Source organism: Zootermopsis nevadensis, unplaced genomic scaffold, assembly GCF_977971745.1.
Source record: "Zootermopsis nevadensis isolate Lab colony 2312 unplaced genomic scaffold, Znev_1.0 Znev_ptg000010l, whole genome shotgun sequence".
Lineage (NCBI taxonomy): Eukaryota > Metazoa > Arthropoda > Insecta > Blattodea > Termopsidae > Zootermopsis > Zootermopsis nevadensis.
The window spans coordinates 10,659,781-10,684,123 of record NW_028259142.1 but is presented as its reverse complement, the minus strand read 5'-3'; the positions used below and the strand labels follow the sequence as shown (position 1 = coordinate 10,684,123).

Below are 24,343 nucleotides of genomic sequence, written 5' to 3'. Positions count from 1 at the left end.
ATTAATCTTTGAAATGGAACAGAATTGTGCTTCCTTTCAGGAAGGGACTAAAGTTTTAGGTTTTGCTTAGGACAGATTCAGTTTCGAAGTGTTGACAACGAATAAAGGGAGACTCCCAAAGAAGGCGATCAACATACACTAAAAGAAAGACCCCGGAGACCAGAGATTCAGTTGGAAGCAATAGATTAACATCGATGTCACAGAGAATGGATGAAGGACGTGGGTAGAAACACAAGAGGAGGATTTATAGGAAGACAGAGTTAGATGGAGAGGCGACCCAAACGAAGTGAAAATGTAACCGAGAAAAAAGGATAATAAATAGCATAGCCATCGTAATTTAATCATTAATTATGAATCATTCAGAGCATTTAAAAAGACTAGAGCAGGGCGCTCCTTTCGGAGCGCATTCTCTAATCTGATATTTTACTTCTTTACCTCGCTGTTCTTGGTAAGTCAACTTTCTACGTCCAACTCTACCCTTGCAAATGTTCGTCTGTTTTTTTCCCCTTCTCTTCTTGTTAAATAAGTTTTTCTACGTTTATCAATGTAAGTCTTACTTAGCTTTCTTTCTTTGTTAATATTTTCTCTTCGCTTTTTTTTAATTGTTAGATAGGTCTGATGTTTAATTTTTTACTTCGCTATTTAAAGGCCAAATGTTCTTGGTCAGTCAACTTTCTACGATCTATTATTCGATGAAGACGTATTGTTTCTGTTAAGATACTATGAGTAATAACGGAAGGGAATTTTTGAAGGCAATATACCAACACAACAAAGAGAGTAAACAAATGACGTAACATTTTTTATTCTATGATTTTTTCGAATAATAAGAGTGTTACACTTTTACATTTATCGATAAATTTTCTAGATTTTGTAATGTGGTTATCGTCGAAGATAATCCATTCATCGTTATAACGTCGCCACGCCTTGAAATGTCCGTCGTTTCCAGTACCGTTAATGTCCACAAATTCTACCGCACTTTGCAATTTCCAATGTTTTCCATACATTAATTGGTTGTTTTGTCTCATTTTCATTATTTCAAATGTGCGTAGTCCATTTAGAGTCAATATATTTATTTCCAAAATCATGTACTTTTGACGGTCACCAACAACAATTTCTGTCGTTCCACGTATGTAGTGTTGTTGACATTCCGTACACGTTCCGTTCACATCTGTTTTGGTTTGATACTCCAATAAGTCTCTGAAGTTTATCACGTTCGTTTGTGGTAAGTTCATGAACAATATTTGATTTCTATAACGTTCTTGAAGTTGATGACCATTTCTACATGTTTTTGTATTCACCGTCTGATAGTCAAACATGTTTTGCATTTCAATTGGTAATTCCTCGAAAATGTTGTAGATCGTTTCGGACACACTTTGAAAACCTCTTCTCAAATGTTCTTTCAGTTTTTGTCGTATTGAAATGACATTATGTAAGTTTTGAGGATCTCTGTATCCGTTTGCAATCTCGGATATCAATTGTGCACCATTGTTATCGCTGTCGTATTCATTTAATATCATTTCTTTTAGACTTTCGACGAACGTAGTAGCTGAATGCAACATGTTTAGTGAGGAAATCAAAAAACAGTCTGATCCATTGGCATTCTCGAGTTTCAAATGTTCGACAGTTGGTACAATTTCACGTGTAGTCGTCGTTTCATTCCGCTTCACTCTCCGTATAGGTTGTTCATTTTCTTCATGAGTTATTGTTCTTTTTTCCCCTTCAACTTTTACACGTTTAACTGCATGTTCAACTGTTTCACTTTCAATTTTGTCAAGATTAATTTAAAGTTTTCGCTTTCCTTCTTTTATTTTAATGTCTTGTGTTCTCCTGTCACTCATACTCTGTTCGTTCAATATTTCTCTATAGACAACGTTTTTAATGAGATTATTTTTTCGTCCCTTTTTTAGATAAACAAATACACAATTGTCGCTTAGTGCACGTGAAAATGCGACGTAGATTTGTCCATGTGCGAAAGCATCCTGTTCCAAATAAATGCCAATTCTTTTAAACGTTTGGCCCTGAGCTTTGTTGATAGTGATTACGAAGGCAGGCGTTACGGGGAATTGGCGTCTCTACATAGTAAATGGGTATTCGCTGTCACAATACAGTTTTATACGTGGAATGAAAACAGTTTCCCCGCAATGATCTCCCGTTATGACCATACATTGAAGGAGGTTGTTGGTCATCTGCTGTACTAATAAACGTGTTCCGTTAACTAATCCTTCGCAAACGCTTAAGTTACGTACCAACATGACAATAGCGTTCTTACGTAGACGCAAATTATGTGGGGGCAGTGATCGTGGTCACAAAGTGTCTAAGTATTCGGGTGTCACCATTTCACTGAACTTTTCTTTGTCCGAGTCTTCGACACCATCAATGCTCGAGTAGATTCGCTCAGTCTTTTCGTCTAGTAAGTCAACAACTCTCTCATTTATTTCGTCGACGTCACAATTTCTTGCAGCAAGGATTGCGGTAGTTTCGATGTCATTGTTTCTTATGATATCTCCGCAAATCTTTTCGACTAAATCGTCCGTACAAACCATGTTTTCAGGCACTTCTACCATGTCGTCGTGGTCGTTGAGGCGTCCTTCGCCGAGGTCGAGTAAGAATTTAGTCCATTTTATAGCTTGGGGTGTGGCGCGCATGTTTTCAGACAATGACGTGACCTTAAAGTGTTTCCACAAAGGCGAATATTTTATTGTTGAATACAGTGTTGACGTTTTGTTTGAATTGCGTAAGACAGGTAAAATCTGTCTAAAGTCTCCACCGAGCAACATAACTTTACCTCCAAAGGGTAAGTTATAACGTGTGAAGTCTCGCAAAGTTCTATCGAGTATATCCATACAATACCGTGGTGCCATTGGTGCTTCGTCCCAAATAAATACGTCTGTATCTATCAATTCTTTTCCTCTGTTATCCGTTATCGAAATGTTGGTGTTAGAGTCTGGCAAAACAAAAACGGGCTTTTCTTTATTTGTTAAATATGTCTGATGTTTTAGTTCTTTACGTCGCTGTTCAGAGGCCAACTGTTCTTGGTCAGTCAACTTTCTACGCTCAATACCACCCTTGCAAATCTTCGTCTGTTTTTCTACATGTGTCGTTAATATGGTCTCGTCTATCGATGTAAGTTTTCTTTCGCTCTTCTTTATTTCTTAAATAGGTCTGATGTAGTAGTTCTTTACGTCGCTGTTCAGAGGCCAACTGTTCTAGTTCAGTCAACTTTCTACATTTATCAATGTAAGTTTTCTTTCGCTCTTCTTTATTTCTTAAATAGGTCTGATGTAGTAGTTCTTTACGTCGCTGTTCAGAGGCCAACTGTTCTTTTTCAGTCAACTTTTTACGTCCAGCCCCACCCTTGCAAATCTTCGTCTCAAAATCGATCATAATCATAATATATCGAATGAGTATCACTTTACCTTGTTGGAGTTGGTACTCCAAATACTTGATAACGTCTTCTTTCACTTTCCTGATGTTTTAGGACAACTGTTAGTCAATTCTTAAGAATGCGACGTGCTGTTTCTGGAGCAGTGATAATGCGACTGACTTGATATTCTTTGATTTCTTTTGTTGTGAAGCGTTATTTGTTTACTCGGCATTGTTGTGTCAACTTTAACAATGCCAACATATATTTGTTTACACGGCATTGTTGTGGAACACAACAATGCCGAGTAAACAAATATCTGTTGGCATTGTTGATTACGTCATTTTTTGAAGACAAATTGGTTGAAGACAACGACTAATCACAAATTTTTATAGTACTAGAGCAGGGCGCTCCTTTCGGAGCTCCTAGGGAGGGTTGCTCAAGTTTGTAAAACGCCACCAACCTTGTGTAAGAAACTAAACTAACCGCCCCGAATGGGGGGTTTAAACACTTGACCACCACTTGATAAGTTTTTCTACGTTTATCAATGTAAGTTTTACTTCGCTTTTCTTTATTTCTTAAATATGTCTGATGTTGTAGTTCTTTACGTCGCTGTTCAGAGACCAACAGTTCTTGTTCAGTCAACTACTTACGTCCAGCCCCACCCTTGCAAATCTTCGTCTTAAAATCGATCAAAAGTCATTTTAAATAATACTTTCGTAATCGTAATATATCGAATGAGTATCAGTTTACCTTGTAGGAGTTGGTACTTCAAATACTCGATAACTTCTTCTTTCACTTTTCTGATGGTTTAGCCCAAGTGTCAGTCAATATTCAAGAATGCGATGTGCTGCTTCTGGAGCAGTGATAATGCAACTGGGTTGATAGTTTTTGATTTCTTTGTTGTGAAGCGTTATTTGTTTACTCTGCATTGTTGTGTTGTACTCGGCATTGTTGTGGAACACAACAATGCCGAGTAAACAAATATCTGTTGACATTGTTGATGACGTAATATATTGACGACAACGAGGAATCACAAATTTTTATAATAGAAGACTAGAGCAGGGCGCTCCTTTCGGAGCTCCTAGGGAGGTTGGTCAAGTTTGTAAAACGCAACCAACCTTGGTTAGTCCCGAAGAGGAGTTAGTTTAGTGTCTCATTGAAGTGTTTTAACCCCTGAGTAAGAAACTAAATTAACCCACCCGAATGGGGGATTTAAACATTTGAACAACCCCCCCCCCCCGAAAAAGGTTGGTTGCGTTTTAAAATCTTGAGTAAGACACTAAACTAACCCACGTGTATAAACAAATATAAGGTGATATTGTTGATGACGTCATTTTTTGTCGACAACGATGGCTAATCCTTTCGGAGAGCTTCCTGTAATCTGATGTTTCAGTTCTTTACGTAGCTTTTCAGAGGCCAACTGTTCTTGATTAGTCAACTATCTACTTCAAACCCCACCCTTGCAAATCTTCTTTTTTTTCTCTTCTGTTTTTTGTTGAATAGTTCTGATGTTTTAGTTCTTTACGTCGCTGTTCAGAGGCCATCTGTTCTTGATCAGTCAACTTTCTATGTCCAGCAACACCATTGCTAATCTTCGTCTGTTTTATCTTTTTCTTTTTTTTCTCTTTTTCTCTTCTGTTCTTGTTGTATACGTTTTTCTATGTTTATCAATGTAACTCTCCCTTCGTTTTACTTTATTTGTTAAATAGGTCTGACGGTTTAGTTCTTTACGTCGCTTTTCAGAGGCCAACTGTTCTTGGTTAGTCAATAATCTACTTGCAACCCCACCCTTACAATTCTTCGTCTGTTTTTCTACGTGTGTCGTTAATATGGTCTCGTTTATCAATGTAAGTCTTCTTTCGCTTTTCTTTATTTCTTAAATGTCTGATGTTGTAGTTCTTTACGTCGCTGTTCAGAGGTCAAAAGTTCTTGTTCAGTCAACTTTTTACGTCCAGCCCCACCCCTGCAAATCTTCGTCTTAAAATCGATCATAAAGTCAGTATTCATAATAGTTTTCGTAATCGTAATATATCGAATGAGTATCAGTTTACCATGTTGGAGTTGTTGGAGTTGGTACTTCAAATACTTGATAACGTCTTCTTTCGCTTTTCTGATGTTTTAGGCCAACTGTCAGTCAATATTCAAGAATGCGGTCTGCTGGTTCTGGAGCAGTGATAATGCGACTGGCTTGATATTTTTTGATTTCTTTGTTGTGAAGCGTTATTTGTTTACTCGGCATTGTTGTGTTCCACAACAATGCCGTGTAAACAAATATATGTTGACATTGTTGATGACGTCATTTTTTGACGACAAATTGGTTGACGACAACGAGGAATCACAAATTTTTATAGTAAAAGAAAATATGTCTGATGTAGTTCCTTAAGTCGCTGTTCAGAGGCCAACTGTTCTTGGTCATTCAACTTTCTACGTCCAATCCCACCCTTGCAAATCTTAGTCTGTTTTTCTACATGTGTAGTTAATGTGGTCTCGTTTATCAATGTAAGTCTTCCTTCGCTTTTCTTTATTTCTTAAATATGTCTGATGTTTTAGTTCTTTACGTCGCTGTTCAGAGGCCAGCAGTTCTTGGTCAGTCAACTTTTTACGTCCAGCCCCACCCCTGCAAATCTTCGTCTTAAAATCGATCTTAAAGTCAGTTTTCATAATAGTTTTCGTAATCGTAATATATCGAATGAGTATCAGTTTACCTTGTTGGAGTTGGTACTTCAAATACTTGATAACGTCTTCTTTCACTTTTCTGATGTTTTAGGCCAACTGTGAGTCAATATTCAAGAATGCGGTCTGCTGGTTCTGGAGCAGTGATAATGCGACTGGCTTGATATTTTTTGATTTCTTTGTTGTGAAGCGTTATTTGTTTACACGGCGTTGTTGTGGAACACAACAATGCCGAGTAAACAAATATCTGTTGACATTGTTGATGACGTCATTTTTTGATGACAACGAGGAATCACAAATTTTTATAGTAAGACTAGAGCAGGGAGCTCCTTTCGGAGCTCCTAGGGGGGGTTGGTCAAGTTTGTAAAACGCAACCAACCTTGGTTAGTCCCGAAGAGGTGTTAGTTTAGTGTCTCATTCAAGTGTTTTAACCACAGAGTAAGAAACTTAATTAACCACAACGAATGGGGTGTTTAAACACTTGACCAACCTCCCGAAGTGGTTTGGTTGTGTTTTAAAATCTTAAGTAAGACAATAAACTAACCCCCGTGTATAAACAAATTTAAGGTGATATTGTTGATGACGTCATTTTTTGACGACAACGATGGCTAATCTTTTCGGAGCGCTTCCTGTAATCTGATATTTTACTTCTTTACGTCGCTGATCAGAGGCCAACAGTTCTTGGTTAGTCAACTTTCTACGTCCAACCCAACCCTTGCAAGTCTTCTTTTTTTCTCCTCTGTTTTTTGTTGAATAGTTCTGATGTTTTAGTTCTTTACGTCGCTGATCAGAGGCCAACAGTTCTTGGTTAGTCAACTTTCTACGTCCAACCCAACCCTTGCAAGTCTTCTTCTTTTTTCTCTTCTGTTTTTTGTTGAATAGTTCTGATGTTTTATTTTATTAAATCGCTGTTCAGAGGCCATCTGTTCTTGATCAGTCAACTTTCTACGTCCAGCAACACCTTTGCTAATCTTCGTCTGTTTTTATTTTCTTTTTTTTCCCTTCTGTTCATGTTGTATACGTTTTTCTATGTTTATCAATGTAACTCTCCCTTCGCTTTTCTTTATTTGTTAAATCGGTCTGATGGATTAGTTCTTTACGTCGCTTTTCAGATGCCAACAGTTCTTGGTTAGTCAACTTTCTACGTCCAACCCAACCCTTGCAAGTCTTCTTTTTTTTCTCCTCTGTTTTTTGTTGAATAGTTCTGATGTTTTAGTTCTTTACGTCGCTGATCAGAGGCCAACAGTTCTTGGTTAGTCAACTTTCTACGTCCAACCCAACCCTTGCAAGTCTTCTTCTTTTTTCTCTTCTGTTTTTTGTTGAATAGTTCTGATGTTTTATTTTATTAAATCGCTGTTCAGAGGCCATCTGTTCTTGATCAGTCAACTTTCTACGTCCAGCAACACCTTTGCTAATCTTCGTCTGTTTTTTATTTTCTCTTTTTCCCTTCTGTTCATGTTGTATACGTTTTTCTATGTTTATCAATGTAACTCTCCCTTCGCTTTTCTTTATTTGTTAAATCGGTCTGATGGATTAGTTCTTTACGTCGCTTTTCAGAGGCTAACTGTTCTTGGTTAGTCAACTTTCTACGTCCAGCAACACCATTGCTAATCTTCGTCTGTTTTTTTCTTTTTTTTCCCTTCTGTTCATGTTGTATACGTTTTCTATGTTTATCAATGTAACTCTCTCTTCGCTTTTCTTTATTTGTTAAATATATCTGATGGATTAGTTCTTTACGTCGCTTTTCAGATGCCAACAGTTCTTGGTTAGTCAACTTTCTACGTCCAACCCCACCCTTGCAAGTCTTTTTTTTTCTCTTCTGTTTTTTGTTGAATAGTTCTGATGTTTTAGTTCTTTACGTCGCTGTTCAGAGGCCAACTGTTCTTGGTCAGTCAACTTTCTACGTCCAATCCAACCCTTGCAAATCTTCGTCTGTTTCTCTACATGTGTTGTTAATATGGACTCGTTTATCAATGTAAGTCTTCTTTCGCTTTTCTTTATTTCTTAAATATGTCTCATGTTTTAGTTCTTCACGTCGCTGTTCAGAGGCCAAGTGTTCTTGGTTAGTCAACTATCTACGGGCAACCCAACCCTTGCAATTCTTCGTTTGCTTTTTTCCCTTCTGTTCTTGTTGAATTAGTTTTTTTAGGTTTATCAATGTAAGTCTTCCTTCGCTTTTTTTATTTGTTAGATAGTTCATATTTTTAAGATTATACGTCGCTATTCAGAGGCCAATAGTTCTTGGTTAGTCAACTTTCTACGTCCAACGCCACTCTTGCAACTCTCCGTTTTCTTTTTCCCCTTCTGTTCTTACCGAATACGTTTTTCTACGTGTGTCGTTAATATGGTCTCGTCTATCATTGTAAGTCTTACATCGCTTTGCTTCATTTGTTAAATAGTTCTGATGTTTTAGTTATTTACGTCACTATTCAGAGGCCAATTCTTCTTGGTCAGTCAAATTTCTACGTCCAACCCCACCCTTGCAAATCTTCGTTTGTTTTCTTCTGCTCTTCTGTTCTTGTTGAATAAGTTTTTCTGCGTTTATGAATGTAAGACTTCTTTCTCTTTTCTTCATTTGTTAGTTCAGATTCTTAAGATTTTTCATTGCTATTGAGAGGCCAATTGTTTTGGTTAGTGAACTATCTACGCCCAAACCCACCCTTGCAAGTTTTCGTTTGTTTTCTTCTGCTCTTCTTTTCTTGTTGAATAAGTTTTTCTATCTTTATTAATGTTAGTCTCCCTTCGCTTTTCTTTATTTGTTAAATAGGTCTGATGTTTAAGTTTTTACATCGCTGTTCAGAGACCAACTCTTCTTGGTCAGTCAACTTTCTACGTCCAACCCCACCTTTGCAAATCTTCGTCTGTTTCTTTCCCTTCTGTTCTTATTGAATAAGTTGTTCTATGTTTATCAATATAAGTCTTCCTTCGCTTCTCTTTATTTCTTAAATAGGTCTGATATTGTAGTTTTTACGTCGTAGTACAGAGGACAACTTTTCTAGGTCAGTCAATTTTCTACATTATTCAATATAAGTCTTCTTTCGCTTTCCTTTATTTCTTAAATAGGTCTCATGTTGTAGTTTTTTACGTCGCTGTTCAGAGGCCAACAGTTCTTGTTCAGTCAACCTTTTACGTCCAGCCCCACCCTTGCAAATCTTCGTCTCAAAATCGATCATAAAGTCAGTTTTTATAATAGTTTTCATCATCGTAATATATCGAATGAGTATCACTTTACCTTGTTGTAGTTGGTACTTCAAATACTTGATAACTTCTTCTTTCACTTTCCTGATGTTTTAGGCCAACTGTCAGTCAATTTTGAAGAATGCGACGTGCTGTTTCTGGAGCAGTGATAATGCGACTGACTTGATATTCTTTGATTTCCTTGTGAAGCGTTATTTGTTTACTCGGCATTGTTGTGTCGACTTCAACAATGCCAACATATTTGTTTACACGGCATTGTTGTGTTCCACAACAATGCCGAGTAAACAAATATCTGTTGGCATTGTTGATGACGTCATTTTTTGATGACAAATTGGTTGAAGACAACGACTAATCACAAATTTTTATAGTAAAGAAGAAACGTGCGGTGGTATCATAACGCGTAGGTATGCAATTTTACGTGTGTACGAAGTCAAGAATGTTACACTCTGTGTTGATGAAGAAGCAGATGTATTGGTAAGTAGAACGTGAAATGAATAAGGCTGAAACACACACGAAACAAAAAATGTTCCTCAGTTTTCTACAACGAAATTACAAACAAGTCTTCTCGTGTATATAAACTAGTGTCAGTTGGAGGGAATATCGGAAAATGCTTCTACAAATAATAGGGATTTATTGGGTTTCGCTTACACAGGCAGTGTGCACACCGAATGAATCTTTAATGACTGTTAAGACATGTTCTGCTGTCAGTCTTCTTAAACAGGCCATCTGTATATTTCATTTCAAAAACTCAGATCAGTAATTTACCCAGAAAGATCTTCACCACGCTGAAGAGTTAGCCAATGGAGATGGCTGTCTTCTGGATTGTTGCCCATGTAGTCTGGTAGAAGTTTACCGACGTTTCAGAGGCTTCTGGACCAATTTAGCAGACAACCATCTTCATGTTTGTCGCCGTTAGAACCTGAAATATCACAAGTTCTCTTGATCCTGATACATTTGAGTGACCAGAAATGTATTTGTGGATAACGAATTCTTCTCGGGCTACCAGCCGTGTAGCGTGGTTTGATGGAGAAAACACCAGGGAGGTCTATGAGGACGAGGGCGAAGATGGTTCTCGAAACTTTGTTGTTTTCTCCATTAAACCAACCTACACGGCCCGAGAAGAATTTATAATACTTAGTCGCCGTAAAAGCTACAGATCATACATGTATTTGTGTGTTTCTTGTGGTTTGGTTATGGTCAGTGAAAATTCTTGTTTAATCTCTGTAAAACCGTCTTTTGGTAAAGAACAATTTGTTCGTTGATGTGAGTGAGATTTGGGTTTCCATTGAAATTCTTGGAAATAACAGAGTCGGGTGAACTGAATACATGTCATCTGGTACAGCTTCCTGTAAGTGTGATATTGTTAGAAATTATGATATCCCCATTAAGACTGGACCGAATAAGATATTATCCCCAGAGAGGGAAATTATTTTGTTCCATATCAGTGACGTTTATTCTATTAGTATTAAAATTATAACACTGTTGCAGCTTAGTTAACTAATTATTTAGTCACTCGTGTTTATTAATTTAACTTATTTTGTAAGTCATTTATCAAATTGTTTACTTTGTCAGCTATTTTATTTAACTTATTGTTTATCTAGCGTGTATGTAGGTATTTATTTATCTCATTCAGTTAATTATTACTTCCTTAGATAATTAAAATCAGTTTCTTAGTCACATAACCAGTACGTGAGTCTGCCAGTTAAATTTTGTTAGCTAGTTAAAGTTATGACGTATGACCTTGCCCATTCTCACTGTCCAACCTGCCTGAATGGACTAGCTGCTTGTGTGATGCGAATTAACTTCAACCAAGACGAGCGTTAAACAAGCCACCAGTAAATTTAATGGTAATGGGGGAAAATGATCTACGTATACGCCGAGTCTAGTTATACTCGCAAAGAATTCCTCCACATAATAGCAAGCAGCTTCATGGCAATGCACAAGTAATATAATGTTTTACTGTCTCCATTCTGAGCGCCAAACCAATATTTCTGGGAGTAAAAGAAATTATCAAAGTAATGTGAGTAAACAAAAGATGAGGAAGAAGTTAGGAATACGATTCACTAAATTACTGCATTTAAACATGCAAGAGTCTAGAGCATATAAAACACTATAATTTCATCTACAAGGCCTGGCAATAAAGAGCAACGGAGTGGAATAATCGTTTGTCAAAGTTTGGTTGTCTGTTAAATTTCTTTCGACATTTTATATCCTTCATCTTCAACAGCATTTTATTCGCTAACTTTATACATTTTCATTAACCGAAGTTCCTCCGTCCTATTACAACATAACAGATAAATACTGAGACGTGATTTTAAAGCGAAAAAAACAAAACAATTTGCGTTGCCTTTAAACGAGTATAAATCCATAAATTACTCAAAGTTATTTTTATCTAAATTTAAAATTACTCAGATTGCTTTATGTACTTTATCACTTTCAATAACGTTCATATAGCAACTGCAAATTACATTTCACAAGCCGCTCATATGCTGTCGCTCATAAATGATCTTCATGAAGGAGTAAGATTATAAAACCTACAGATTTTGTGTATACGCAACGAAGAGGACCAGTTATAGAAGATAAGTGGTTCAACATCCTTTCTCCCCCTCCCCCATAAATACCCTTAGATTCGTCCAAGGAAGTAAATTATCCTAAAAAAGAAATTATTAGATGATAATGGACTAATGCTGGAAAGACGAAAATTTACACCGAATAATAAAATATTTTTTTGTACGTAACAACACGTTATTTTATTATTTATTTAGAGAAATACGTCCTAGGTAGCTCCTTACTGTGGTTACTGACAACACCTGAAATATTAAATAAAAAGTTCTTTGGATATTTTCCATTGTCTAGTAAAGTAATAAAATAGAAAACGATGTTTCGGAGATGGGACTCCGTCTTCAGGTACCTATTCTGTTGGGCCCAGTAGATAGAGCTAATCCCTATTTCCGGACTCCGGAGATAGAGCCCCATACTTCAAAGACTTTCGAGATGATGCAGTGTTTTAGAGCTGTTCTCCCAGCTGGAGGGTAGTTTAAGAAGATTACGTAAGGGTGGCGTCATTAAGGGAATGGCTACACTTCAATGAAGACAGCGAGATAAGACACACTGGAGATAACTCGATTACTTTTTCAAAACAGTTGGCAATAATATGAAGAGCATCCATCAAGGCAATGCCGTCTATACTCGAAAATGCACTTTATCGACCATAAGAAGGGAAAGTCCGTCTTCAATCACTTCACGTTATACAAAGGATATACAGCCACAAAGCTTTGCTTAATACCCCGCGATAGTAAAACCTCCCATTCACGAGAATCTCTTTCCAGGGTGGCTTTTGGAATATTGTTATCGGGATTAGACATTTCCTACGCGAGTCACACAGGCTTCGCCGAAGTCAGAGCATCGATCATGTTTCGAACAGCTCGTCACAGCACTGGGACGTTTGACATGTATCTGAGAGGTTCTCAGTAAGTTTCCTTGACAGGGAGGAGATTATTCAGAGAATATCTGTGATTACTCTCTTTCGAAGTAAACTGCGAGTCAGAAACCCCCCCCCCCCCCTCCCAAAAAAACTGACAACTTTCAAACCATTCTTTCAAATCAGCTAACTAGACCAATACACATTTTCATTTATATGCTACCCAGGGATTTAATTTGCCAAGACGTTACTAACATTTTAAAATATTTCAATATTATTGGTATTTTAAGTTTGTAACTAATTGTAATTCTAAGCCATAATACATAGAACATTATCTGTAGTGGAGGACAACGTAACAAGGTGTTATGGTGGGAAGATGCCGTAGACGGTCCATTAATGATGTTTTCCTCTTAACTTTTTTTTTTAATTTGTAGTGTTCTGTCTGACGACAGGTCCATATATCATGAACAGGATCCTTCCAACCTCTTCAGGTTGTCAGGGACCTGCTCATACATATATACATTCTTGGCAGAGATGATCAGAAGTGGTTTGCCATTGCCTTCTTCTGTGTGTGAGTGGAGTAATTGTTGGGATGCCACGGAGAAACCGGGGAAGCCCCCGGAGGAAAACTCCGTGATGCTTAGACCACGGCCTTGCCCAACACAAGTTATAAATTTGAGCACCACCGGGAATTGAACCCGGGACCCCAGGCTTACAAGGCTAGTGAAAAATAAACAGAGTGGCATTCTGTAATGATTGTTGGAATGGTATAAATATAGAAGTAAATTTATTTTATAAATAATTTTACATAAGAAGATGGATGTCTTCTGGGTTGTTGCACCGTGTAGTCTGGTAGAAGTTTACCAATATTTCAGAGGTCTTTGTTGTCTCCTTCATCAGGGCAATGAGTGACCAAGATGATGGTAAACTTCTATCAGACTAAACGGCGCAAGAATCCAAAAGACAGCCATCTTCGGACTCACCGAAGTGAAAACCTCGTATCCTACTTAATTTTTCATAATATTTCAATTATAATCCACGAGTTATAAAATTTACGGAGACGTATAGACCTTTTTCGTTATGAAATATCTTTTCTTACGGTGCATCAGTCCTGATATATGTAACAAAATTCGATTTGAACTTTTTACATAAAAGGAATACAGTTTTAGATATGAAACATTCTGGCGTACAAATAGAGACACGGACCAACATAATCTCCATTAGGCGTGAACATTAACATAAACAACACTTAAAAATATATCACTATTTACTAAAGTCAGATGGATGATGATTATTGTCTTTTCAAGCGTTTGTAAATGAAGAGGAGGTGTTGATGTTTTCTGTGGGTGATTGTCCTTGCTGCTGCCAAGACAGGGAAGAAACTGCTAGGGCTGGGAATTATCCTCCCTAAGCAGACTTCACACACAACCCCTTCCCCCGCCTCCCAAACCAAAATGTTTTGTCAAAGCTGAAATTTCCCACAAGACTTGTACAGTTTTCCCAAACATAATAAATTCATGAAATAATGTAAATTTACTGTACAAGGGCTACCCTGGAAATGGAAGAAAAGAATCTATTGTTAATAGTTGCGGCACTATGTGGACATTACTCAGAACAGAAAGCTGCATATCATGGGTATTAAAACAGACCCTAAGTAATTAATACATTTTTCCTTCTTCTTCTTTTTCCGGTTTAACAATGTTTATACATTTTCCGGTACCCTTCACAGGTCCTCAACTTTTCAGTTGGCTTGATCTATGGACATTCAGTAGGATTCCTTGGACGAGGGATCGGCCCGTCGCAAGGCCTCAATCTATTTACAGGACAGCACAACACAGAAAAACATTCATGGCTCGAGTGGGATTCGAACCCACGGTCCATGTGACCACGCCTCAAACCCCCACTGCGGACCCCACATTTTTCCTCTTATCACCATGTTTTCTCTGAAGATTTCATTCCGTGTTATAACAATTTACTAAAAACCTAGCTGAGTCCATAGAGAAATCAGCATCCTCCGACTAAGAATTATAAGTCAGTCTCAACCGAAGTGTCAGGCGAGCTCTTAACTGATGTAGCACAAACTTCAAGCTACAACTCAGTCTCACCTGAATGTGAGCCACAGCAAAGAAGATCAGTGGGTATGAAGTCAAGAATTTTAAGTCTCTTCTCAAAAGTCAATTAGATGCAAGTTTAAACAAATAACAGTAAATTTAAGTGCTGCAGTAACTCACTGTAAAATCAACATCAAGAAATAAAGATGGCTGTCTTCTGGGTTGTGCCGTGTAGTCCGGTAGAAGTTTACCGACATTTCAGAGGCCTCTGAAACATCGGAAAACTTCTACTGGACTACGTGGTGCAACAACCCAGAAGACGGCCATTTTCCGATTCACCGCCGTGAATTCCTCAAATCGTACAACTTCAAGACGTGGCAGCAACAGGTTTCCTGTCATTTTTCTGAATTTTGTCTCTTATCTGAATGGAAGGCACCAGAGCGCTCCGGTCAGACGACAGAATGAACTGTCCCGCATACAATACCCACCTAAAGATGACTGGATTGAATGCTGCGTCACAAATGGCGCAACATATCTAGTTCAAGCTTTGAAGGCAGGACATCAAACACGTTATATCTGAAAACTGACATCTGAGAAGCGATATTTCATGCTGGGATGATGTTGATTCAAAAAGTAAATGATCTTTCAGTCTACTTTTATTTCGAAATGTATACTAATTATGTATTTTAAACTTTATTTTTGTCAGTTTTCAAGACGTCTCATCGTACAACTTTAGCTTTTGGGGATGAGGCACGTCAAATTCTGAAAGTTTAACAACATTTTTGCAAAAATGCACTGCTGTTGCGATCTTCAGGACGAATGTGTGTTGGTTTTAGGAACAGGGATGTGAAGAATCTGATTGGTGGAACAGAAAAGCAAGCTTTTATGCAATCCAGGATGACCACGTGGTTCAGGAAAGGAGGTGAAAAAAACGTTTTTAGGGGCCACAAGCTGAGAAGTAACCAAATGATTTTAGCAACCACGTGGTTAGGAGACAAGGTTATAGAAAATGGCTCTTTCCAGGGCCGTGTGGCAGGAGAAAAGATGATAAAACAAGTTTGCTTAATCTTCATCTTAATTCACAGCTGCAGTTGTGGGGGTGTTTATTAATTTTAATTGCTACCCTGATTACGTGGGGATGGTATGAGCAGACGTTGGATACGACTTCTCCTCTGTGAAAGACGATGCTGTGTTTAGTTCCTGCACGATGTTTGGCTTCGACAGAACAGAAGTCACATCCAACATCCGCTCATTTCTCTGCTCCACGAATCAGATCCTCCCAACCAACACACTTTCACTTTAAAGGCTCATCCCCAAAAACTGATGTTCGCCAAACACCAGCCATCAAAACCGAAGGACAAGAATAATTTGTCATTATGTTTACATATGAAGGAAACTGTAGGTACCATTTTCCAACTCCATTTATGCCTACCTCACTTTTTCAACGCCTGTAACTGGTCGTCCAAACCAACAGTTCACTAAAATTTATAATTATGCGCATTTGTCCCACTTCTGCCACACACAGGCAGAAAGTACATATTTACCACATTTGAATGTTATGGCATTTATCGTTATCTTTATTTCTTTTCACGATACAAGCTGTTAACCAGAAAAAAACACGGACGAAAGTATTCGTAAATGAAAAATAATTAATACTGGGCCAGTATTTTAGCTTCCAGATGCTTCTCAAATGTAAATGAGCGCTACATCTCCTTTACTCTACAACTAATTGGTTATAATATTTCTCACTGACTGAATTTCATATGTTCATTTGTTTGCAACATTGATGAGTAAGAATTGAGTGAAACTGTCGTCTTTAGCTATTTCACTGATTTGTCTGTTTCTAATTTATTAGAAATTATTTTAATTCATCCAAGAATGTTTATTTTTTATGAAAAACTTCAATTCAGAACAATACTGGAAAGATGTACTCGTCAGAGTCCATGGCCTCCTCAATTCTCCTCTTCCATTCGGTACTCTGTTAGGTCTGTCTGTCCGAGGCTTTGATCGAGGTTTCGAAACATCTTCCTTTTTACAGTGCAAGGTTGTTAGCCTTGCGACCAACCCCCAACCTGGAGGACCAGGGTACATCTTTCCAATCATCAGAGTAGACATTTCAAATGTGTTCTTCGTGCCACATGTCATTGGGTCATTGTTTAGCAACAATATTCATGGGTCACTGTCGCACTGACGTGATCTGAAGCCATTGTTGCTCACGATGAGTCCCAACAATAAGACAATGATTACCACCCTGCACAACAATGACCCTTGTCATGTCAGCTGCCTACCTCTTATGAAAACACAACAGAAAAATATGGAGAGGCCTATAACGTGTTCTTTGTTCACGCTTGAGAGTAAAAAATACCTAAAGCAGTGGTCCCCAACGCGGTGCCCGCGGGCGCCAGCCAAGGCTTTTTTTGGATGCCCGCGTTGATACAGAAAGAGGTTATACTGAATAATGAAGGCCGTTCAACCACGAACATTATAAATCAAATCACAGATCTCGACCTACTGATGCCCATCTTGATGATTGTCTGCGAGCAGCAACATCATCCTACACTCCCAAATTTGAAAAACTGGCCAATGAAATGCAGCGCCAAATATCACACTAACTTCCCACTTGAGTAATAATAATTGTACTTATAAAAGTACATATCTTTGATTGCGTGGTTTCTTTTATCATTAAACATCATATTGTTTTGCGTATTATTTGGTGTCCATATCTTATTTGTCCAGAGATAAGAAAATTTGGCTTTGTTAATTGGTTGGTGCCCACCACGATCTCATAAACTCTCAAATGTGCCCATAGGCACAAAAAGGTTGGGAACCACTGACCTAAAGAGACTATTTCTATTCATCCAGAGGATTTTCTAAGATACAATTAATAAGAACACACATAGTAATTAATCGGTGAACGCAGAAATTATCTTTTCAACCACGTCCACAAATATGAGCTAGAAAGCTCTGTCGAGTAAAACACACAAAATTAACCCACTGGAGTCAAACAACGAGCTCTGCTTGTGGGTAGCCACGTCATCTGTAGAGCTACACCAGAACCAGAAGTAGTGTTCCCTTACGTTGACCCTGCAATTTAAGGCCCAACAGCAGACAACTTAATAGTCTCCAATGGGTTTACAAATAGGAAAGCCAGTGTTAGCTTTTTTAATATTTACGCTCACAATATTTCAGTCTTTCTTCTTTGGTTTCTTGGGGTTCCGGCTACGTGATTTGGCCTTACACAACGGACAGATTGGCGCATTGCGGTGAATCTGCTGATGACAACTAAGGCATGATTTCATGGGTGGTGGTTGCTGCCTGCAAGGACATGGAAAACAAACTTCAGTTTTTAAAACAACTATTTCTCAAGTGCGTGTCGCTATTAGAAAACAAACGAAAAAGGTAAAGATGTCCCAATACACACCATGTAAGCGCTTGGGGGAAGAGGCGGTATAGCTTCTACTCATTCTTAACCTTGGCACAAGACAGGGGTGAGTGGTCAGTGTCATGCCCCGGCAGCACTTTGCCCCCGGGAAGGGACCCCGGTACCCATTGGACAAGGAGGTTGGGTGGGCCCCAGAGCTGGTCTGGACATAGAGACTACAAGAAAAATCCTTTGACCCTTTCGGGGATCAAAGTCCAGTTATCCAGTCTGTAGTCAGTCACTTCCCTGGCTCATACTATTAAAATTAACTCAGTAAATTATGCTTCTATGGCCTCATATAAATTAGTATCAACGTACTGAAAAAATTAATATTAATTTCAAATATTTCATTAAGACAAATATGTACAGGGAAGACTTTCCTCCTCTTTCACAGGAAAGAACTCTCTCTGTTAAAGAAACTACGAGATTCTAGAACATTTTTACCATATTTACCCTACTCAACTCATTTTCATTCAAAAATTACGGGATAACCTAAATAAAAATCAAATACATGACATAAAGGTTGAGCAATGCGTTGTTACAAACTGACATATTCTTTCCTCAAAATAAATCATTGAACAATTAGTTTAGAGCTCACTCATCTGCCATTATTGTCGCAACTATCTATTTATCTAACATTCCAACCAAAAATAAAAGCCCAAGGAAGCATACTTCAAATCACACAAATAAAATAATGGAATTTTCTCCACATGAAATGTAATGTTTGTATTGCCCTGACTTGGGTTCAAAGTTCACCACAGAAAGTAAAATATAAGAAATTTCATGCCTTGTCATAATAAAAAGATAATTGTAACACAACAAATTTAAATGAGATTAAATTGGAACTTTCTTATATTCTAATGCTTGAGGACGTTCTACCACAAAAAGCTCGGATCACATTCTGATGCTTGCGTCTCTTACCTGAAAGTAGGCGCAGGACCTGGTGCAGGTGGCAGAGGACGTTGCTCGGGTTTATTTGAACTCTGCACCAACTGCATCGGAGGCTGAGTAGGGGCAAGAAACGCTGAAGCCGCTCCTTGATGCGCTAAAGCCAGAGTGGAGAGGGTCGGTTCTTCCCTCATTTCTGGACGCCAATCAGATTTGAAATGCTTCTCAAAGTAACTGCAGAAAGAAATCGTAGAATGAATAAATATTTTGAGCACAATTTCAACTTTAAAAATAGCTGTACTCTGGTTTACGAAACAGTGTGATCTGGCAGAAGTTTACCGACATTTCAGAAGCACATGTGTGATGAAATACAAATATTTCTGAAAGAAACAACTATTCAATGATATCTTATGGCTGGGTATGATGACATTTAAAATTTGTATCTACAGTAGGGCACCACATATACGGCAGGTTAGGGACCAGACCCCCACCGAAAAGCGGATCTTTGCCTTTTTTCAATTGCAAATGCATATCAAAGCCTAATAAGATGTTTACACTATCATATAGTAAGTGCACAATAGTGCTAGGCCTAAGAAAAACGATATGAAAGTAAAATGAATATCAGTAGTAGCTGTAAACAGACTGAATCAGCGACGTTAAAATGGTGCCGGACGCACTTCTCTGACTCAGCTGTTGAGCGCGTGGGGCATATGCACGCAATTGAAAAGCGCCGTATTAGCGGATCGCCGAAAAGTGGGGCCCTACTGTATCTGAATGGCCCGAATTTCAGCATTCGAAGATAAACTGTAACCCTTTTCATAGTTGAACGTACAATTATGAAATTAGACTTGTGTTCAAAACACTTCAGACATTCAGTGATTTTGTTACAGCATCCAATGACAACATCTCTGCAGGTTATGGTAGTTGAAGCGGCCCATCCACGTACGAGTTCGATTCGCGAGTCTGGCTCGGCGAGCTTGACTCTTGAGCCAGGCTCGGATATATTTCACCACACATGCATAGCGGACTCGGCTCGTGACACCCCACCCACAGATAAGTTTGGCTCAATGGAACCCGAGCCGAACCAGACTCGTACGTGGATGGACCACTTTAGATTCTTATATTATGTTAACTTTAAGCTTTCACAGTGAGTTAATTAAAGCTGATCCTGCTGACGGGTGTTTGTACCATGTAAATGCGAACTGAGTTACTAACATTTCAGAGAAATATCCTCCATCATCAGGACTTCAAACCTGATGATGGAGGGAGTGTGTTCATCAGAAACATCAGCAAAACTGCCCACATACATATGGTGCAAGCACCCAAAAGTAGGATCAGCATGACAACGGCTAAGGTTAGTTTCAGATTTTCAATGCATGCACAGTAACAGTAGCGCGTAAAAGTATTTAATGCCATTCCCCACGACATATTTAAGCAGCCTGTCTGAATAAAATCAAACTGCACAGACTGATTTTTGATTAAAACTATCACTTATCCTCTAATTTGGAGCATAATATCAGCAAACATTAAACATTTGAGTTTTTATTCCATAATTAATTATATGGGTATTTTACTTGATTGTGCAAGATGGCAGAACGAATTAAATTATTTAACAAATACAATTTGACATACAGATAAAATTGCTAAAAAATGGGATATGTGGAGCAAAAATAATAATTAAAGGGCTCCTTGGTGGTGAAGAGGTTCAAAACAATTATTATACTTCAAGTATATTCACTTCAAAAGGTACAAAATCGAGACAAGAGAAATCTACGTACAAGAAACGGTGTTTCTTACTCTGGTGTAATTAAGTCTCCCTCTTCTTCATGAAGTTCTGGAAGTCTTTCCAGACCTAAATACTCGCGCCTCATACGATCAATGTCTAATTTGAGCGGTCGATACTCTTCGTGTATACGTTTGGCTGTATCAAGCGCTCTGTTACGAGATTCTTCCGCCTGCTTTATTACAATCTCCATCTGTAAAAGAGAACCAAATTTAGGTTCCTACATGTATAAACATAACTTTTCTAATTACTCATAAAAATACTGGACATTATTACAAAATTTCTAGGTGCCACGCCAACCTGTAAAGTAAACTTGTCCCACTACATGTGATGGAAGCATTTGGGGGAGAGGAGATAAACATGCTCATCATTCTTGAACTCATCACTAGATGGAGGTAAGAGAGAAGTTAGACTTTACCCCCAGGGAAAAGAACCCTGGTACAGAATGAATAGGAGGTTGGGCAGACCCTAGAGCTGCTCTAAACATGAAGACTGGGGGGGGGGGGGGGGGGGGGGATTCTTTTACCCTGCTGGAGATCATACCCTAATCATCCAGTCCATAACCAGATGCTATACTGATGAGCTACCCCAGCTACTGCCAAGGCAAACTGACAACCAGGATTTGTCAAGCCTTGGACAACATGATAGTATTACTCACCGAATTTATATCTGCATGAATTTGTCTTAATTCTTCCACATGGGCCATCTTCTCTTGCATTAACAAATCCATCTCTTGTTTATACTCTGATAAACATTTGTCTTCCTGTTCTGTAGCTTCAACTTCATGTATTATTCTAAGTTTCATTTTCTCCAGCTGAAGTGTTTTAGCCCTGTAAGAAGCATTTTAAGGCAAGCATTCATTGTAACGTCTACTGAGCCGCTATTGTTGCTGCAATTATTACCACTGGCTGAAATATGCATGCTTTTGGTTTCCTGACATTGAGCTATTATCAACATACTGATAATAAAACTACAGAAAAGATATATGCTTTCTCTTCTCAGTGATGATGTGTTATGGTGTCAGAATATTTAATTATTATATTAATTACCAGAGTATACAGTAACACAAAATACGATGATTGCCATGTACTATCACAAATTTAACTTGTTGTATTGTTTATTTAATGTTTCATGAAGTCCACTATTCAACTACAGCCACAAATGTATTATCTGTTCCTATCAAAAATACCAAAATGGCAGCTATACAAACTTGTGAGGTGGAAACAAAAATAACAGAATTCAGTGTAGAATATGGTATTAAAACTGATTCTTTAAAAGATATTTCACAATGGTAAACTTATTAAAAGAATACTATGTTGGACACTGTACACTGTGTGAGGTATATTTAATAAACATGATGCTTCAGCTGGCTCTACCTTCATCTTCAGGTGAATGTCATTACACTGACAGATATTTTATTCTTAGTAATGGTGACTGGGATCAAACCCAGGTCCTTTCAAATATAAAATTGACCCGTGGTTAGCATACAGGCTTAGTATTTTAAAGGTCCCATATTAATTCCCAACCACTGTCTGGTTCTCACAGTGATGAATAAGAAGGGCTGTCATCTGGGTTGCAGTGCTGTGTAGTTTGGTAGAAATACAACCGTGATGCAGAGGTCCTTCCTGCCTCCATCATCCGGGCAATCAGGCCTGATAATGGAAGCAGCAAGGACCTCTGAAACATTGGTAAACTTCTACTAGACAACGCAGTGCTAAACTCCAGAAGGCAGTCACCTTCATGTTATGTGCAGATGAAAGAATCACGGCAAACAAAGGCCTCTCTTAACTACCGCCTAATCTTAAGCTTTCTTATGATAACTATGCACAACACACTCCCTTCTAACACATCAAAACCTACCAAATACAAAACAGTAGCCTGTATAAGACGTACTGGGTAAAAGCTTTAGAACGGGATACAATTTGTACATCGGTATGCAGAATGTTACACGTTACTCCTTTTCCATTAACTGTACTTCTGTATACTGATTAAATTAATCCTCTTTGTAAAGTGCATCTCTTTAGTAAACAAAATATTACTGTAACCTCGTAGTGGTCACTACGTAAAAAACAAACGCTATTACGGGCATCACTAATTTTGTTACCGGATAGAACAATGAACAATTTTCAGTGCTGCAAAGAAACGGATGTCTGCAGCATCCTGATTGTGCCCCTTAGTCTTTCAGTAATTTCTCACCTAATTTCCTTCAGTGCTTCCAGTTTTACGAATATAGTTCTTTCGTCAGTAGTCATATTTGTACAATCAACAAACAAGTATTTATTAAATACTTATTGCAATCAGTGTATACCACAAACAAACTTCCTACACACACATACAGAATATAATCATTTTCTTTCTCCTTCGTCCTAGGCAGGTTATCTATTGTCCTAGACTTCTGGTTTCCATCACTTCCGTATTACACTTTTCAATCAGAGAGAATGCGCAATGCACAATTTTCTTTGCTATAATCGATCAATGATTTCGTTCATTCCTGCCAACTAAACTATTCCTGGATCAGAGTCGTTTACAAGTTGGTAGTACAACACAAGCAATTCCCTTCTTTTATGGAATTTGTGTTCACAAGAACCCGTCGACAGTCCAAATCCTAAGCCATGTGAATCCAATAAACACCCTCCACCCCATTTTAATTTTAATGCCCATCTATGCCTACAATTTTTATGGACAGCCATCCAACACTTACATCTATAAACATAACCTACTGTTATCATTAACGCTCAACAAATTTGCTAATCGTCACCTCAAAGAAAAATAATATAATGCATTATGGCTATATTTTACATTATTCGTATAATACAATACGAATTGTGCTTCTGAGTTCATTTCTACATCTACTTGTATTTATGTATTCTACATTATCCTTCATGTTTTCTAAAACTGTATAGCAAGTCATAGTAGTGAGAGCAGCAATGACATGGAGGAGTTTTCAGAAATCAAGACACCACAATTAATCATGGCTATGAGTGTATTTCCTAAGTGAACAGAAAGTCAACTATGGAAATGAAGTTAATGCCTACTACTCTTGTTCCAATGGGGAATTTCACAACTGTGCTGGCAGTGTTTTCAAGCACTTATAATTCATTTCACTCCATTCTTTCCCACCTTAAATTTTGTAATTTACAGGCATCAAAAATTCCCCTACACACAAGCAACCAAATGCAGCAGACTCCTTCCACAAAAACCACTAGTGCACTCAGTAATAACATAAGACCATCCTTATTGCAAACACTCAGGAAATTACACATATACGGTGCACCTGCAGAAATATTTGCAAAATTCAGTAACACAAGTAATAGTCCATTAAATCTTTACAGTGCTTCACAATAAAAAAGACATACTGCTTTCCACCTAACCAGATACTGAATGCTAGATGGATCCACATATAGTATTTACTGGTTACAAATTTTTCCTAAGTCAGAATTAATTTAACACAGGCCTGAAGATGCAAATACTAAATATGGTCACAGCCATAGTTGAGCAACTACTTTAAAGGGCGAGTTCGGTAAACTCTAACATCAATTCAAAC

At 38.0% G+C, this 24,343-nt stretch overlaps 1 protein-coding gene across 3 annotated transcripts; it reads right to left on the bottom strand.

The window, feature by feature from the left end:
• Positions 1-4,833: 4,833 nt before the first annotated feature.
• Positions 4,834-23,235, bottom strand: LOC110836279 (zinc finger C4H2 domain-containing protein). 3 transcript variants are annotated; one of them, XR_015534527.1, is made up of 7 exons: positions 22,996-23,235; positions 21,458-21,629; positions 20,814-20,992; positions 19,050-19,250; positions 17,887-18,022; positions 10,001-10,154; positions 4,834-9,735 (listed from the first exon to the last, which is right to left on the bottom strand). XR_015534527.1 is itself a non-coding variant. In XM_087346509.1 (6 exons), the coding sequence occupies exons 1-5, from the start codon at positions 23,049-23,051 to the stop codon at positions 17,893-17,895; spliced, it is 738 nt and encodes a 245-aa protein (XP_087202635.1). In that variant the 5' UTR covers positions 23,052-23,235; the 3' UTR covers positions 9,847-10,154; positions 17,887-17,892. The 3 variants fall into 3 exon arrangements, 2 of the variants coding, with proteins under 2 accessions (XP_087202635.1, XP_021933034.1); XM_087346509.1 differs by lacking the exon at positions 4,834-9,735 and having other exon boundaries at positions 9,847-10,154; XM_022077342.2 differs by lacking the exons at positions 4,834-9,735; positions 10,001-10,154 and having other exon boundaries at positions 16,262-18,022.
• Between the last annotated feature and the right edge of the window lie 1,108 nt (positions 23,236-24,343).